Source organism: Myxocyprinus asiaticus, chromosome 9 (genome assembly GCF_019703515.2).
Source record: "Myxocyprinus asiaticus isolate MX2 ecotype Aquarium Trade chromosome 9, UBuf_Myxa_2, whole genome shotgun sequence".
Lineage (NCBI taxonomy): Eukaryota > Metazoa > Chordata > Actinopteri > Cypriniformes > Catostomidae > Myxocyprinus > Myxocyprinus asiaticus.
This window is the reverse complement of record NC_059352.1, coordinates 27,101,837-27,118,747: the sequence shown is the minus strand read 5'-3', so window position 1 is coordinate 27,118,747 and position 16,911 is coordinate 27,101,837. Positions and strand designations below refer to the sequence as shown.

The window sequence follows — 16,911 nt, the reverse complement described above, 5'->3', positions numbered from 1 at the left end:
ATTTGAGTGCCCAATACGTCACACATAAAACTCTGAACCCTCAACCAAAAATCTTGGATCTTAACACACCACCAAAAAACATGGGTTGTGTCCCCAACTTCTGATTGGCATCGCCAGCAGGTGGGTGTGTCTTTAAGACCAAGCTTATACAATCTAGAGGGGGTCCAACAGAATCAATGTAAAATCTTAAATTGCATCTCTAGATTTAGAATCCTAGCCCACACTCCCTCCTCCAATACCAAGTTTAAATCTTTCTCATATAATCTCTTGAGAGAAGTTGAAGCTTCGTCCCCCAGACTATGAATTAGCAGGGAGTAATACACTGATAACTCATGACCTTTTCCAAAAGCAGTAATCACCACTCCCAGACTATCTGCCGCTTTAGGGAGGCATATGCTACATCCAAAAATAGTACAAAGCAGGTGGCGCAGCTGTAAATGCATAAAGAATTGAGACCTGGGAATCCCAAAATGTTGAACCATATTTTCAAAGGATCTCAACATTCCACTCTCATACAGGTCACCAAGCATATTAACCTCCCTCACAATCCACTCTGTCCAACAGAAAGGGGACTTATTAATACATAAATTTGGGGTCAGCCATATGCTCAAAGCAACATTTAATTAAATGTCCGAATTAAACACTCTGGACACTTGTCCATACCACGTGCAAATGTGAGATAACAGGGTGTAACTTATCCGATTAGCTTGATAGAAAGGCTCTGCAATGGCGAAACAGGGGCAAGAACTTCCTGTTCAATACAAAACCAGGGAGGGGCTCTTTCAGGTGGAAGCGACCAATGAGCCAAATGTCTGAGACCGAATGCATAATAATAAAACAAAACCTTGGGTAGGCCTAGCCCACCTTTGTCAATCGGCCCATGCAATTTAATGAAATGTAATCTGGGACGTTTACCATTCCAAATGAAGGACTTTGCTATGCTATCAAATTGCTTGAAATAAGAGAGGGGGACATCTACAGGGAGAGATTGTAGCAGGTAGTTGAATTTTGGAATACAATTCAATTTTAATAACATTAACCTTCCCAATCACAGATATTGTAATGAAGCCCACCTGCCCACATCGCTCAAAAACCTTTTTATTAAAGGGTCAAAATTAACTTAACTAAATCACACAAATTTGCTGGGAATAAAATACCCAAATACTAAATGCCCTGTTTGGGCCACTGGAAGGCGCCCGGCTGAAAAGCCATTACCGGGCAGTACGCTGTCAGAGCCAAAGCTTCAGATTTAGACCAATTAACTCTGTATCCTGAGAACTTAGAAAAGGAATTAATAATACTGTGGAGGCAAGGCATAGATCTAGTAGGTTCAGAGACAAATAATAAAATATAATCTGCGTAAGGCAAAAGCTTATGCACCACACCTCCCGCCACCACCCCTGGAAAATCATCCTCCTTTCTTATTGCAGCTACTAATGGTTCCAGGGCAAGACAGAACAATAATGGGGAAAGAGGGCAACCCTGCTGGGTGCCCCTATCCAGAGTAAAATAATCTGAAATTAATCCATTTGTTTGTACCGCCACTACCGGGTGTCTATAAAGTAACTTAATCCATCCAATAAAAGTATTCCCGAACCCGTACATTTCCAAAATCTTAAAAAGATAATCCGATTCTACCATATCAAATGCCTTTTAGGCGTCAAGTGAGATGGCAGTGACCGGAGTCTGATCATTCACCACTGACCACATGACACTGATGAAACGCCTAATGTTTTTAGAAAAGCTATGGCCCCGAATAAACCCCACCTTCAGGATTTTGCTAAAGGGATTTATTAAAGCGGCAACTATATGATTTGACAACACCTCTAAACACACCAGGGTGTGATCTGAGACTAAAATGTTTCCAATTGAGCAAATCAACAACAGATGAAATGAGGGATTTGGATATAAAAAAAATATAATATTCTAGAGTAAATCTTATGGACTGATGAAAAATATGTATAGTCCCTACCAGATGGGTTCAAAAGTTTCCAAATATCTGTAAGACCAAGATTTTTACACATCCTGTGAAGCATCAATGTTGCTCTAGGGGGCTTGCACACTTTTGCTTCACTATGATCAAGGACTGAGTCAAACAAAAAAAATGTAAGTCTCCTCCCAATATTATATCATGAGGGGTGCCAGCGGCTTGCAACATCCCTTCAAGATCTATAAAAAAGCCCTGATCATCAACATTAGGTGCATAAATATTAGCCAAAATAAGACTTTGTCCTTGAATTTCAAAACAATAATGGCTTTTCCTAATTTATCTTTACTCTGTTTGAGACATTTGAGTTGTAGATGTTTACTTATCAGCATAATGACTCCCCTGCTCTTCCTCGAGCCAGCACTATAAAAAAAAATGCCCACCCCATATCTTCCCAAATTTTTCAGCTTCCTGTGGAGAAATGTGCATTTCTTGAAGAAACACCATATCATATTTCTTATGCTTAAAACAAATAACCTTCCTTCTTTTTATGGGGTGCCCCAACCCATTTACATTCCACGTGGAGAGAGACAATCCACTCATATTAACATTTGACATTTTGACATATAAGAAAAAATGGATTGTGTGTCAAAAACAAGATTATAAAGACCACATTCTAACATTAGTGCAACCATCAAAACCCGAACATCCCCTGGAACAAAACAAACAGATAAAAGAAAAACATGCGCATTAACCCCGCGCACGACAGCGCAAACTGGCATCCATCCCTCCAAACTCAAACAGTCCATACAAGCCTACGAGAACCCCCGCGACAGCCTTGCCTTCAGACTGGTCAAGTCCGGTGTTTCTATAAAAATTTTGTGACAGAATTACACAGCAAAAGATAATCTATAAAACAAACTCCAGCCAATAGGCAGAATAAACACAAAGAGCATGTAGATTCATCCATAAATCTGTCCTGAAGGTGTTACACTCTACAAAATATACTCCAGCCACTAGGTGGAACCAGCACAAAAAAAAAAACAAAACAAAAAAAAAAGCGTGCAGATTTCTTAAACAGTCAAGTGAATGTTCAGTGAGCTGGTCCACTCGGCTGCAACATGAGTGCAAGCAAATGACTTACTCCAATGACTTTGCAAGAAATACTCCACAAAACAAACTCCAGACAATAGATGGAATAAGCACAAAGAGTGTGTATATATTCATCCATAAAAATAAAACTGTCCTAAAGGTGTGTTGCTCTACAAAATAAACTCCAGCCGCTAGGTAGAACCAGCACAACAGTCAAGCGAATGTTCAGTGAGCCAGTCCACTCGGCTGCAACGTGAGTACAACAAGATGACTTACTCCACTGACTTTATGAAGGACATCACTTGCATGTGAATGTTTTACAGCCATCCTTAGCATCTATTCTCAATTTGGCCAGGAATATCAGTGCAAAAGCGACCTTCCGTTGATGTAAAAGTTTCTTGCATTCCTTGAATCGATAACGTTTCTCTTGTCGAATTTGCAAAGTCTGGGAACAAGAAAATGGTGTGGTTCTTCCAAGAAAGCCTTCCTTTACTCCTCGCATTGCATAACACAAGATCTTTATCGGATGATCTCAGAAATTTGGCCAGAATTGATCGGGGCCTGTCTCCCTCCGTGGATCGTCGAGCAGATTCAGAAAGAGCCCTCTTCACCCTCAGGAATTCCGTTGATTTGGACGTTATTCCGCCGGTTACGGTTCTCCATGTCCTCCAACTTCTCCCAGATACGCTTCAAATTCACCTTGGTCGCTAGCAGATTAGCAGATAATTCCCTCTCCAATGACTCCAGGTAATCGATCCGTTTCTCAACATCCCCCACTCTTGTAACCACATCAGTGAACTTTGCCTCCATGGTAGTGATCAATCGACGCATCACAGCAAGATCCTCCAAGTCAGCAACGACCTTCGTCAGCATTGCCGACATGTTCAGCATCTCTCGCCGCATTTCTCTGACTAAATTGACTCCCAGGCTCGTGGCCTGCTTGGGGGCGTCAGCTTGAGCACGTAAGTGTCTTTTAATGACTACAGAGCACGAGGATTTTGAATACTTTGACATATTGTCCTCCTAGAACAGTTATGGAACAGAGTGTATCGAATCTCACTGGTTTATGTCATTAAAAGTGTTAAAACTAGCAAAGTGCGCAGAGCTCACCATTCTCACGTCCGATCCTCGCATGGCGTCATGTGACTCCGGTAATACATCCTTGATATACTATGCATAAATGAGATTTTGCATTGCTGGACAATTAAATCAGGAAAAACTGAACTTGAGGACAAACTTAAATAGATTTCATAGGGCTCTTAATTTGTTGGATAGCTGTTCCTATTACAAGAGCAATAACTCAAAGTCAGAGGATTTAATGGAATTTTTTAACTTGCTGCTCCATCTAGTGGACAAAACTGGTTGTACATCCTTTATCTGTCAGTTATAGTTGAAATAAATAATACTTAGGGGTTTAAGCCCGAAGGGCTGACACCCTATTGTATTTGTCAGGATTTTTAGGGCCCAAGCACTGAAAGTGTGGAGTTGTCAACCATTAGGGCTGGGCAAAAGTTGTGTGGGGGGGGGGGGCTCTGTAGCACCCCCATTTTCACCTACAGTCACCAACATTGGTACATATATAGTTCTCATCAAGCTGGACAATTTTCATACAGTCATTAGCTCTGCCCAACAGGAAGTCACCATTTTGGATTTTTTTTTTTAATTGCAGGCTCCAAACTTTTAAATACTCCTAGTGGATAAATGTGACTGTCACCAAATTTAGGCAATATTATGCCAAGATATTGAAGATGCTAAATTGCAAACGGATTTTTGATATACTGAATGGTGTTGCCATGCGAGGCAATAAATTAATGGCAAAAAATGGGAAACGGGAAGTGTCTCATTTCTTCTGCATGCAAAATTTAGCTGTATGTTTGGTCTTGGGGGCATATCACATGAATGTGGCTTTTGTGGGTCCTGGTCATAATGCCACTACCTGGCAGCAGATAGTGTGGCACTTAAAAAAAACTTTGAAATAGTCCTCTTAAATTTACCCAAATCGCTTAAAAATGGTTTAGAATAATGTTAGGACACTGCTGATGTAAAATTGTGAAGGGACTCTTGATATTTTAAATCGTGTTGCCATGGCAAAGCATTAAATGTTCTTATTCTTTTCTTTGTATAATCACATGTTTTTGAGGCACTTGTCTTGCTTAACTCTTGACATTTTGCACACACATCCGAGTTTATCAGCCATTAGGCCTGGGCAAAATTTGCAGGGGGGTGGGCTCTGTAGCCAACAGGAAGTCAGCCATTTTGGATTTTTTGAATTGTGTGATTTAGATCAAAACTTAGCTGTATGTTTGGTAATGGGGGCTGATCACATAGATGTGGCTATTGTGGGTCACGGTCATAGTGCCAAAAACTGGCAGCAGGAAGTGTGGTATTTACAACAGACTTCGAATTAGTCCTGTTATTTTTATCTGAAATGCTTCTTGATATCTTACATGATATCATCATAGCCACAAGTCAAATTACAATATTCTTTTTTGGATTGTTCAAGGGTATTTCAACACTTGCCATAATTACACATTTATTACAATGGTTGTTAACCATTATGTCTGAGCAGAAGACATTATGTCTTACTTGTTTACTCGACCGAATGCATGTTTCCATCATGCATTGTTTTCTGAAAGCCACCGGGTGGAAATGGACCCATGGTGCTTGGTCCCGTCATCGCTGCTTGCAGCTATATTTATTATTATTATTATTATTATTATTTGGGCCGTAAGGCCTAGAGACATGAAAATCTGGGGAATGGTAGTCTCACACAATAAATTCATACACATGTTCTCACCCCAATCGGCCTATAGGTGGCACTATAACAAAGGCAAATGTGTTTTAGGCCATACCTCCTGAACTGTAAGGGCTATAATTAAAAAATGTTTCCTCTGATTCCTTGAGTCAAGCCCAACAAAACGTATATATCTCCGATTTCATTTCCATCTATAATTTTTTTCTGACATTTTTAATGTTTTTAAAAACCTACTTTTTCTAACTCTTAGACCGTTAGTCTGATCAGCACAAAATTTGGTATACATCATCTACAGACCCTCCTGACAAAAATATATCAAAAGAATTTTGATACATAAAATCGTTCTAAAGATATTAATGATACAATTCCTTTGGTTTAACACAATTTGAGTAATTGATCAATATCTACTCAAAGCAAACTCCAAACGTAACCAAACCTGGTATACAAAGTCAACAGGACGTTTAGAAGATGTCAGCAAAGTTTCATACAATTCCGCCCCTAGGGGGCGCTACAACTAAAAAACTGTCATAACTTCGCAGCCATTTGAGCGACAAAGTTCAAATTAAAAATGCATCTTCTTTGGTTCAAATGCCAATATATTTTTAAAAAATCAATTCGACAAATTAACAAAAATGTCTGCCAGCGGCCAATCAAATTTCAGCACCTTATGACTCATATTGGGAAATGACTACACACAAGCAGGGTGTCAACTCGAGGCTGCATATCAAATTTTGTGACAATCGGCAACACAGTGGTGCTATAATTAGCTAATTAGCATTTTTGCTAATAACTCCAGAACCACATAGGCTACAATAAAATTACCACCAGTGCCCCCAAATCATATGGTCAAATGAATTTCTATTTCCACAATAAACATTTTCTATGGTTTCGATTTATTAGAAAAACCTACTTTTCCAAACTCGTCCTAGGCCGTTTGCCAGATTCGCACTCAAGTTGGTATACATCATCTACAGACCCTCCTGACAAAAATGCATCAAAAGAATTTTGATATGTCGAATCGTTCGAAGATATAAGCAAATATGTTTTGGGGAGTGGTCTATATTGACTAATTAGCCTGTATATTGTAAGCGCAATTTTCAAACTTAACAAAACTTTGTACACATAGACAAGAGAACACTCTGAGGTAACAGGCCAAGTTTTGTTACATTTTAATGCTAGGCATCTTGCCACAGCCATTTATTGTAAACAAGATGAATAAAATACTACTAATAAAATATTTATTACTGTTTTATATATTCAGAGTGTGCTGATGTTTAAATAATTAGATTTTTACCTCAGAAATATTTCCATGTTCATAACTGAGTAACAGTCTTTTACACACTCAACCAATTTCCCATTTATCATCAAAGGTGTTTCCTTGTCTTCAAGTTTATTATTTGTTAAGATCTGCATACGAAAAGGTTCATTAGTGTTTGACAAAGAAGCGCTTGGTGCAGATGTAACCTGACACCAGTACTTGCTCGCACTGCAAAGCTTACTGCACAGATCCTATCTGATCATATCCAGATTTTTTTGTCCCGACTGTTTTCACTTAAGACATATTTGACTGACTGTGTTTACAGACTTTTTACAGAGTGTGCATTCCCATGCTGGTAACAAAAATGCAGTGTGTTTTATCTACTTACTATAAACCACCCTGTAATAATTAACCTATTAATCGCCTTCTAACTGACACATTGGTAAAAAGCCCGTAAAAGCAGCACCTGTCAGTGATGTTGGTCAACAAAAGACACCAGAAAATGTAGCTTTGTAACATCAGATAAAGCTGACTGTTTTATGCTGCTAAGTTCACTCCACGAACCATGGATAAATACGAACGGATGCTGCTGAGTTCAGCTTTGTGTCATTCAAAACTGTTAGCATCCATCTGACCAAAGTATGTTCATTGTTGTTACTTCTCCCCCGATTACAATTTATTATGTTAATGCTGCTTTTGTATACCCATAAAATGTGTTATTTCTACATAAAACAACTGAATCATGAACAGAACATAGCCAATGACACACGCAAACATATAAAACATTTTAAACTTCTGCAGTGTGTTCCGCAATAGATGCAAAATAGTTCTCTTGAACGAGCATGACTAGCAGAGGTGCCTCTGTATACCGTGTATAACCGCCTTTACACACTACTAAAAGATTGTTTGTCATTCTATGACCCTGCTCTATTTAGACGTGGATCTTTTAGCCTGCACATGATTTTTTATCTATCGGTGCAATAAATATTAACTCTATTTGAGATAATCTGTTACCTTTACTTTTTATTTATTTGACATCCATGACTATTTATTAAAAAAGACACTTTAAAATATTTTTGCTGTGCGACTGTTGAGCACAGAAATGATGCGCTGCTTTTTTCATGCTTTTATTTTGTTATAATACTTTTTGCTTGCGCTTTAAGCAACACATTAATCATGCAGTAACACACTAATGCAATGACTGATGTATAAAGTAAAAAAATCAGAGACCCTCTCCTTTAAATCTAAACACAATTGGTCAAAAGAGACCTTATGTTCATAGTATTGGTGTCTTTTAATAGTCATGCCTATATTTCTGCAAATGCTGTCTTAAGATTCCTTGGGTCATGCTGAGTACACTGATACTCAATTTGCCACTAGTCATACTTCCTGTATGCCATTTTGAATTTCATTGAAAAACTCCTCCTAGTCCGAAAGTCCAATTCGCTCGAAATTTGTCACTGTCATCTAGGGACATTCATAACAAAAAGTTATCAAAAGCTTTTTGATAGACTAAACGGTTCTTGAATAGCACTTCAACTAATTAGATGGTAAGATGCCAAAATGCATCAGAGGCTGTATCTCAGTGATGCTTTGCTGTACTGACATGGAATTTTGTGTGTCTCATTGGCATCAAACCCTGACAGCACCACACAAATTCAGTGACAATGCGAACTATTGGTCAAAAGTTCTCATAAAATGTTTTGTTTCATAACCATTAATATTTAATTAATTTTTTATAGCTTTTCTTAAAATCATAATAAGAAATGTCCAATCATATTTCCTTACATGATGATAGTTTGCTTAGCCCTGTAACTGGTGCTTGTTATTTTTAATCATGCAGACCAAACCATCATAAATATCATAATAAATTAAATTAAAAATAAACTAATAGAATTATATTGATTTAGCTCTATTTTAGATGCTTACAAGCTATCTGAATAATGCTTTAACAACGTGACACATGCATTTAAAAGACCCTATGCTGCTTGAACCCCCATAATTGCTGATTGCAGCTATATTTTTACTTGCTGTTGACAAGGAAATTGGATAAATTTAGCACATGTCCTCAGACTATCCTGGTGTGTATATGTTTTAAGTTTTGTCATGTTTGAACCTTGTGCACACAAATAAAGGCATAGTAGTAGTTACAGTTCAAACCCAAATAATTAATTGGCTTATATCTTCTAAACGATTTGATACATACAAAAAAATCTGATTTTTTTCTTTTGTCAGGACAGTCTCTAGATGATACGCACAACTTTTCAAGCCAATCGGACAAACGGCCTAGGAGGAGTTCGAAAAAGTATTTTTTTCAGAAAATTCTAAATGACGGAACATTTTTCAGGGCAGAAATAAAATCGGATATATACGTTTTGTTCGTCTTGTCTCAAGGAATCAGAGGTAATACGAATTTTGACTAACACTTATAGATAAGTTATTGACAAAAATAGTTTATTATAGTGCCACCTTATGAATGATTTTAACCAAATTTGGTGAAATTTTGGTGACCAGAAAGTGCACCATAAATTTTGTAACGATCGGCCATTCGCAACGCAAGTTATTAGCTGCTGAAATTTGATTGGCTGCTGGCAGCCATTTTTGTTGATTTTATGAATCGTTTTTGTAAGGATATGTTAGCACATGACCCAAAGATGATGCATGCCAATTTTCAAACTTTTACTCAAACGGTTGCGGAGTTTAAAAGGAATTTTTAGCTGTAGCGCCCCCTATTAGCGAAATTGGACAAAACTTTGCATGCATCCTCAAAATGTTCTGATATCAAAGTATTCAAAGTTTTGTAAAGTTTGGACATTGAGTTCAGAAGATATAGGCCATTAAGTAAATTTGGGCCACACCCAAAGAATTAATTAGCTTATACCTTCAAAATTATTATTATTTATTTTTTTGTCAGGATGGTCCCTAGATGATGCATGCAAAATTTTTAGCAAATCGGACAAACGGCATAGGAGTTCGCAAAAGTAGATTTTTCAGAAAATTCAAAATGATGGAAAATGTTTCAGGTGGAAATGAAATTGGAGATAAACTTTTTTTTTGTCTTGACCCAAGGAATCAGAGCAAAAAATAATTTTGATTCTAGCCCTTATGGTTGTGAAGATTTGAGCCAAAATGTAAAGGTGCTTATTATAGCACCACCTAGAGTTGGATGGGTGTGTGTGTATCTGCCTAATTATTGGGGGGGATTTTTTGGTGTTTGGTGTCTCTAGGACTTAAAGTTTTTGCTGCCCATATGCTTTTAGGGCGGAAAAAGAATAATAATAAATATAGCTGCAAGCAGCAATTTTCGGGGTTCAACGATTAAGGTCCTTTAAGTACATATGCAACCAATATTAAGTATTAATTAGACAGGCCATTAGCACATAAAACAATGATAAAGTGCCATAATTTTTCAGAACCATCATGTTAGGTAGCACAGACATATGACATTTTTTACATTCATGACTGTTATAGTATCACCAAGAGGCAGAGGTGCGAAAACATCTTCATGTGTCCTCAGATTGACGTCCTACACTGGGTGATATCTCATTCTGTTCAAAAGTTATAACCATTTAAGTTAGAGGCCACGCCCACTTCGAAGGTTTTGGCATTACGTTGCGAAAATGAATTGAAAGTTCAAACATTTTTTTGATAATTATTGATATTGGGTCTCCAGAGAATCTCTTCACTGGTTTGGTTCTGATCGGGCAAATGGCCTAGGACTATTTTGAAAAAGTAGTTTTTTTAAATAATCTTTAATATTGAACAAATGATTTAAATCACACCAATGCTTCTTGAGGCAAAGTTGTTCAGAATGAGTAAATCTATCATATGGTATGAATAACGTGTGTCTGAGTGAAATACAACAGTATATACAACGATTTACATGCATGAAAAACATGATAACGCCTCCCGGTGGACAACTGTTTTCATATTTTGCACAGACCTCTTGGGCCAAGAGACAAATCGGCCTACTACGTTTCATTCTGACCTGCCTTTTCTAACCCTATTTAATAGCTGCTAAAATTTGATTAGTTGATGGCAGCCGTGTTTTTCAAGGTATGAGACTGTCCTCATAGACCTTGATGGCACCTTGGACAAAGACACTGCATGCAAAATTTCGGAAGTTGATCGGACCAACGGTTCCATAGTTGGAGGAATTTTTTTATTTTTTATTATTATATCACCACTAAGAGGCAGGGGCGCGCAATATTTTGTGTATCCTCAGAATGACCCTATACATGTATACCAAATTTGGTGATATTACCTCATTCCATTCATGAGTTATAACCGTTTTAGTAAAAGTGGCCATGCCCACTAAGTTCGTTTTGGCTTACCGTTTGACGATGAATTGAAAGTTAAAAATTCCTTTGATAATTTTTCATATTGGGACTCTGCTGAATCTTTCTGCACTAGTTTGGTTCCGACTGGGCAAACAGCCTAGGACTAGTTTGTTTTTATGTATTTTTTTAAATAATCCAAAATAGCGGAAAAACGAAAGGGTGGAGCAAAAATGTTATGGTCTTCAAAAAGATTTGCCATGATGCAAGGAATCACAGGAAAACGTTTTGTTCCTAGGCCTTATGGCCCAAGAGTTATGGCCCAAAGTGTTCTTTTGTTTTTTGTTTTTTTTCACTGTAGTGCCCCCTTTTGGCGATTGTGGCGAGTCCATGCGTATGAGCCAGAGTACTACTATTCCACAAAGTTTCAAGTCTCTAGGCCTTATGGTTTGGTCTGCACGATCAGTTTTATGGCAGAATAATAATAATCCTTACAAATACAAGTAAGGTGCTTGGACCCCTAATAATGAGAAAATCAGTACGGATACAATAGGATTCCAGCACCTTCGGTGCTTGGACCCCTAAATATCAGTCCAAATATGATAGGGTTCCAGCACCTTCGGTGCTTGGAGCCCTAAAAAACATCCAGTGAGCGGCAGTACTGTTGACAGAAGACAAGACAGAAACGCCTTGTTGATGAGAGAGGTCAACGGAGCCAGACTGGTTCGAGCTGACAGAAAGGCTACGGTAACTCAGATAACCACTCTGTACAATTATAGTGTACAGAATAGCATTTCAGAATGTGCAACACAACGAACCTTGAAGTAGATGCGCTACAACAGCAGAAGACCACGTTGGGCACTTTATTAGGACCATAGTGTTTCTAATAAAGTGCTCAGTGACTGTATAGCCTAAATAACAAATTCATGAGTACAACTTTACATGTGTTCAAAATACGGTGTGCTGATAAACATTTCAGGTGTGCAATCTTCATTTAAGCTTTAAGGTGATCAGGTTTTCCAGGTTTCACAAAATTCAATAAGCTACAAATAAGAATAAAGCAGATAAGGTGTAAAGACTGGTACGAGGTTTAACTACGAATTAACCTTCAATGACCTAAAACAAATTTTGGAAAGAATTACCAATCATCAGGTGTGTCAGGATGTGTGCAATGTTTTAGAGAAATTACTGCGATACTGCCTCTCTTCCTTACAAAATATTGTCCATTTAACATCATTACTCTAAATGGTCAGCATGGAGGAGACCTACCTTCATAACATTAAAGAGCACCTCCTGCCCCAGACTGTCCTTCTCCTTAAAAAACTCATGTTCGGGGTAGGTCCGGGCAATGTCTCTGCGGATGAGTTTTTCACAGGGCGAGGTCATCTTCAGCAGCTCAGAGTACTGTTCCTTTATGGGCAAATTCTGGGCACTGCACAACAGCTGCCATACTATTGCCCGGAAGTGATGCGGAATGCCCTTCCTAACCAAGTCCTAAAAAAAAAAACAGAACAAATTACTTTATCAACACTGACACAAGTAATTTGAGTAATTTGACCATGGGATTTCACTGTATGCAATACGCCATTCTGACACAGCAGTCATAGAAACCAAGTGACTGAAAAATGCCCCATTGCTCTTCGCAGTCATGGCTGGTTGACAAAAACTCTGATTTATATGGAAAAGACTTTGATCGTTTGCTACTTTATCGCATCACATCTTGCTAGAACCTCAAGAGCAACTACTCAAATTTCCACTGCTAGTAGAGTTTAAACAAAATTGGTTTATTTTAAGGATTACACCTTAAATTACAGAAATGTCCAAGTTTGTCAGCTTTCTGGTGTTTTTCCCCCAAAACCTTAGATAGGGTAACCACTTTTATGCTCCTAAATGTAACCTTGCCAGAGATTTCAACAGCACAGCTTCATTTTTTTTAAGCAAATTATGTTTGATATGATTAAGCTGTTTTATGCTCAGCAGAAGACTGATTTAGGCTGCTGATTTCTACAGCTGGTCATTCCACTGTGTAGCTGAGATGAGAATCCACCTACACGCTATCAGCTCAAAGACTCTTCAAAAGCACTCTAGGGGGTGCTAGAGATAGGCCTTTGTTCAAACACCAGACTTGACAAAAGCCTTATGTTGCTGCTTGGCTAGAACAAGACATCCAATCGCTCTTAAGGGGCCATACAGTATGCACACACTATACACATTACACACACATTTTGCTCACCTATTTGTCTTACTGAACTCGGTATGTTCTGTGGGAAAGTGACATGTCGTGAGGACAGCACTGTGAAATTTGCATAAGTACGTGGTGGTTTTGTGATAATACAACAGAGGTTTTTATTATCTTTTTTCATCGTTTCCTTGGCAATGTTTTAAAAGTTAGAGTGAAATATGCAAAACACACTGCAGAAAAATGAATTTAGAGGAGAAAATGGAGAATACAGTGGCAAGAAAAAGTATGTGAACCCTTTGGAATAAATAAATGTGATCTTATCTTCATCAAAGTCACAAGTACAAACAAACACAATATACTTAAGCTAACAACACACAATTATAACAATTATAATACACAACAATTACAATCTTTCCCGTCTTTATTAAACATCCCATTAAACATTTATAGTGCTGTGGAAAAAGTAAGTTAACCCTTGGATTATATAACTGGTTGATCCTCCTTTGGAAGCAATAATTTCAATCAAGTGTTTACAGCAGCAGTGGATTAGACCTGCACAAGTTCAAAAGGAATTTTGGACCATTTTTCCTTACAGAACTGCTTCAGCTCAGCCATATTCTTAGGATGACTGGTGTGAACGGCTCGAGGTCATTCCACAGCATCTCTTTTGGCACACAGCCACCCTGACATTATCCTGTAGGATATCTTACGGATAAACTTGGGAATTCATTTTTCCCTCTGTGATGGCAAGCGGTCTAGGCCCCTAAGCAACGAAGCAGCCCAAAATCATGATGCTCCTCCATGGTACTTCACCATTGGGATGAGTGCTCTTTATAAGTCAGAGTAGCTCTAACCTTCTCATTTCATTAACTGGATGCCAGGTTGGCCAACTCCTGACTCTAATTAGCTTTTGTTGACGTCATTAGCCTAAGGGTTCACATACTTTTTCCAACCTACACTTTGAATGTTTGAATGATGTATTCAATATGTACAAGAACTTTACAATAATTTGTGTGCTTTTAGATAAAACAGACTGTGTTTGTTCATTACTGTAACTTCGATGAAGTTCAAACCAGATTTTAAGACATATTTATACATGAATGCAGGTAATTACAAAGGGTTCACATACTATTTCTTGCCACTGTATTTGAGAAAGCCTGAGCCTACATGTGAGAGGAGGAATGGTTTGGAAATGGCTAAAGTCAGAGCTGATAATTGTGTTATATTGAGAAATTGAATTTTAAATTAAAATATTTAAATTTTTAACATTTTTAAAATTCTCAAAAAATTAATATAATCAATTATATTTTATCTGCTCATTGTCCTTTCTGAAAGAGGCAGTTCTGAATGTTGACTGCTGGAGTTTCTTGCCTTATTCAAAACACAATGCCGAAGCTGTTGCTATAACTCTTCATCTGTTCAAGAAAAAATAAAAATGTATACAGTTTAATATATATCATTATTCAAATATTGGAGCCCATTTAGTAAATGACTTAGAGCGTTGCTCAAGAAACACTGCTGGTGATCATTTCTGCTGGCTGTTATCATAAAATACTCCCAAATGTCATGTTGCTTCTGGCTGTTACTCCAGTCAGGAGCAATGGCACTGAACATTTACAGTTTTTCTTCTTTATTAATGGACCCAGTTGCATTACCAGTAAATGCACTAATATATGTACATTTTATGTCTTATGACCCTCTTTGTAATGTATTGCACTACTGTTTACCGGCACTAAATCTTTTTAGCTGTGTACTTGTGACTTATTTTTGATGTTGCTGTTGCGCTGCTCTAAAATGTACCCATAAGGATCGATAAAATGTTGATTCGTTCTCTACTGTTCTGATTAAATAAGTAAATGATAGCTGGAGCTCCATTAGTTCAATAATAAATGGCATAAATCTAATTTGCACACAGAGCTTACTGTATCTACAATCTATCTGCTTACCTTCAGTTGTTTTTCCTTCTTCTTCCGCACATCTTCCCACTCGTTGACGATGCGTCCCCACAGGATCCATGAATCCTCCTCCAAGTGTGATAAGTTGGAAGAGGCTGATGAACTGGACACAAGTGAGGAGCCACTGTTCCTCCTAGAGCCATTTACAGACCGTAAAGACTTGCTGTCAGTCTCCAACAACCTGAAAGGAAACATATGAACATATTTGTGTGTGCTTTTAAAGGTGCACTCAGTAATATTTTGCACTGGCATGTAGGGCAGTCGTCATGTACTTAAAAGGTTTTCTCTAGTCTTGTCCAAGCTTAATATTCAAAGTAGGGATACTCCGATCAATCGGCCACTGATCGGTATCGGACGATATTCACGTCCTATGACTCAATTGGAGATGGGTAATTTGGCTGATCGCATAAACCGATTGCTCATGTCGCAAAAGACACGCGGCTCCATTAAGACATCAGCAGCACTGTCATGGCATCACGGAGTGTGTGGAATACTAGCATAGTGTTGTAAGACAACAAACTTGATTCAGCATTTAAAAACGATGCAGTGGGAGAGGTATGGCGAATATGAAAAGTTTGTGTATTGTACAATTAATGTGGCGTTTCACATGCGACAAGGCAAAGAGAAAATAGCGAGAGCTGTGAAACAGTCCTTATTATCATCATTCATGGTGGCAGCTTCTCAGTTTCCGCTGGGCATAGGCATCTCAGAACAATGCAAGTTACAAGATGTGGTGCAATTCCAACATCTACATTAAATATCTTTAAATGGCATTAACAATAGAGCACGTGAGTCCAGAAACATGCGCTTTCTCCGCTTCCTTTCATCTCTTGTCCTCATGAGAGAGCGTGTTCCCCTCATTAAACCTCAAGCAGCAACAAGTGAAAAATGAACTATTAATACAATCATCCAACTAAATGAAAAGGCAGAGAAGGAATTTATAAACGTAATAATTCTTTATACAATATTAAGATACCACAATATAATGTATTAAATATAATGCAAAAATAAAATGTAAATAAAATGAGGAATAATAATAATAATATTAAATAATGGCAATGAATCAATAACCAAAAATGTCACATTAAGTTTAATTGCACCTATGGGTTGTCAGTTTGTCTTCAGTTTGACACTAAGCTTCCCTGTTTTAAAGCTTTTATAATAAGCCATTTAAACTAACTTTTTTGTCAGCAAAAACTAGGCAAAGTGATATTACTGGGAAGAGGAAAATTCGATTAATAGTGACAGTGTGCAGAGAGCTTACATGTAGACAGTTATGACAGAGATCCTGATAAAAAGGTGAAACGATCGATATCGGCCGATCAGGTGACAAGAAGATCGGTGATCATTATCGGCTGTAAAAATCCTGATCGGAGCATCCCTAATTCAAAGACAACAATAAGCAAACCATTTGGTCTATTTCCTCGAAAACTTTGTCTCTGTGGCACTATTTATTTATTATTAA

The 16,911-nt window shown here is 37.9% G+C and overlaps 1 protein-coding gene across 7 annotated transcripts in view; it reads right to left on the bottom strand.

Annotated features, from left to right (window-relative positions):
• LOC127446352 (ecotropic viral integration site 5 protein homolog) overlaps nt 1–16,911 on the bottom strand; it is an 82,401-nt gene that overhangs the window by 27,569 nt on the left and 37,921 nt on the right. For all 7 annotated transcript variants that reach the window (XM_051707226.1, XM_051707228.1, XM_051707227.1 and 4 more), the window contains 2 exons: nt 15,438–15,627; nt 12,579–12,803 (listed from right to left, as the gene is read on the bottom strand). In XM_051707226.1, coding sequence (XP_051563186.1) covers nt 12,579–12,803; nt 15,438–15,627 — 415 coding nt within the window. The remainder of the gene's footprint in view (nt 1–12,578; nt 12,804–15,437; nt 15,628–16,911) is intronic.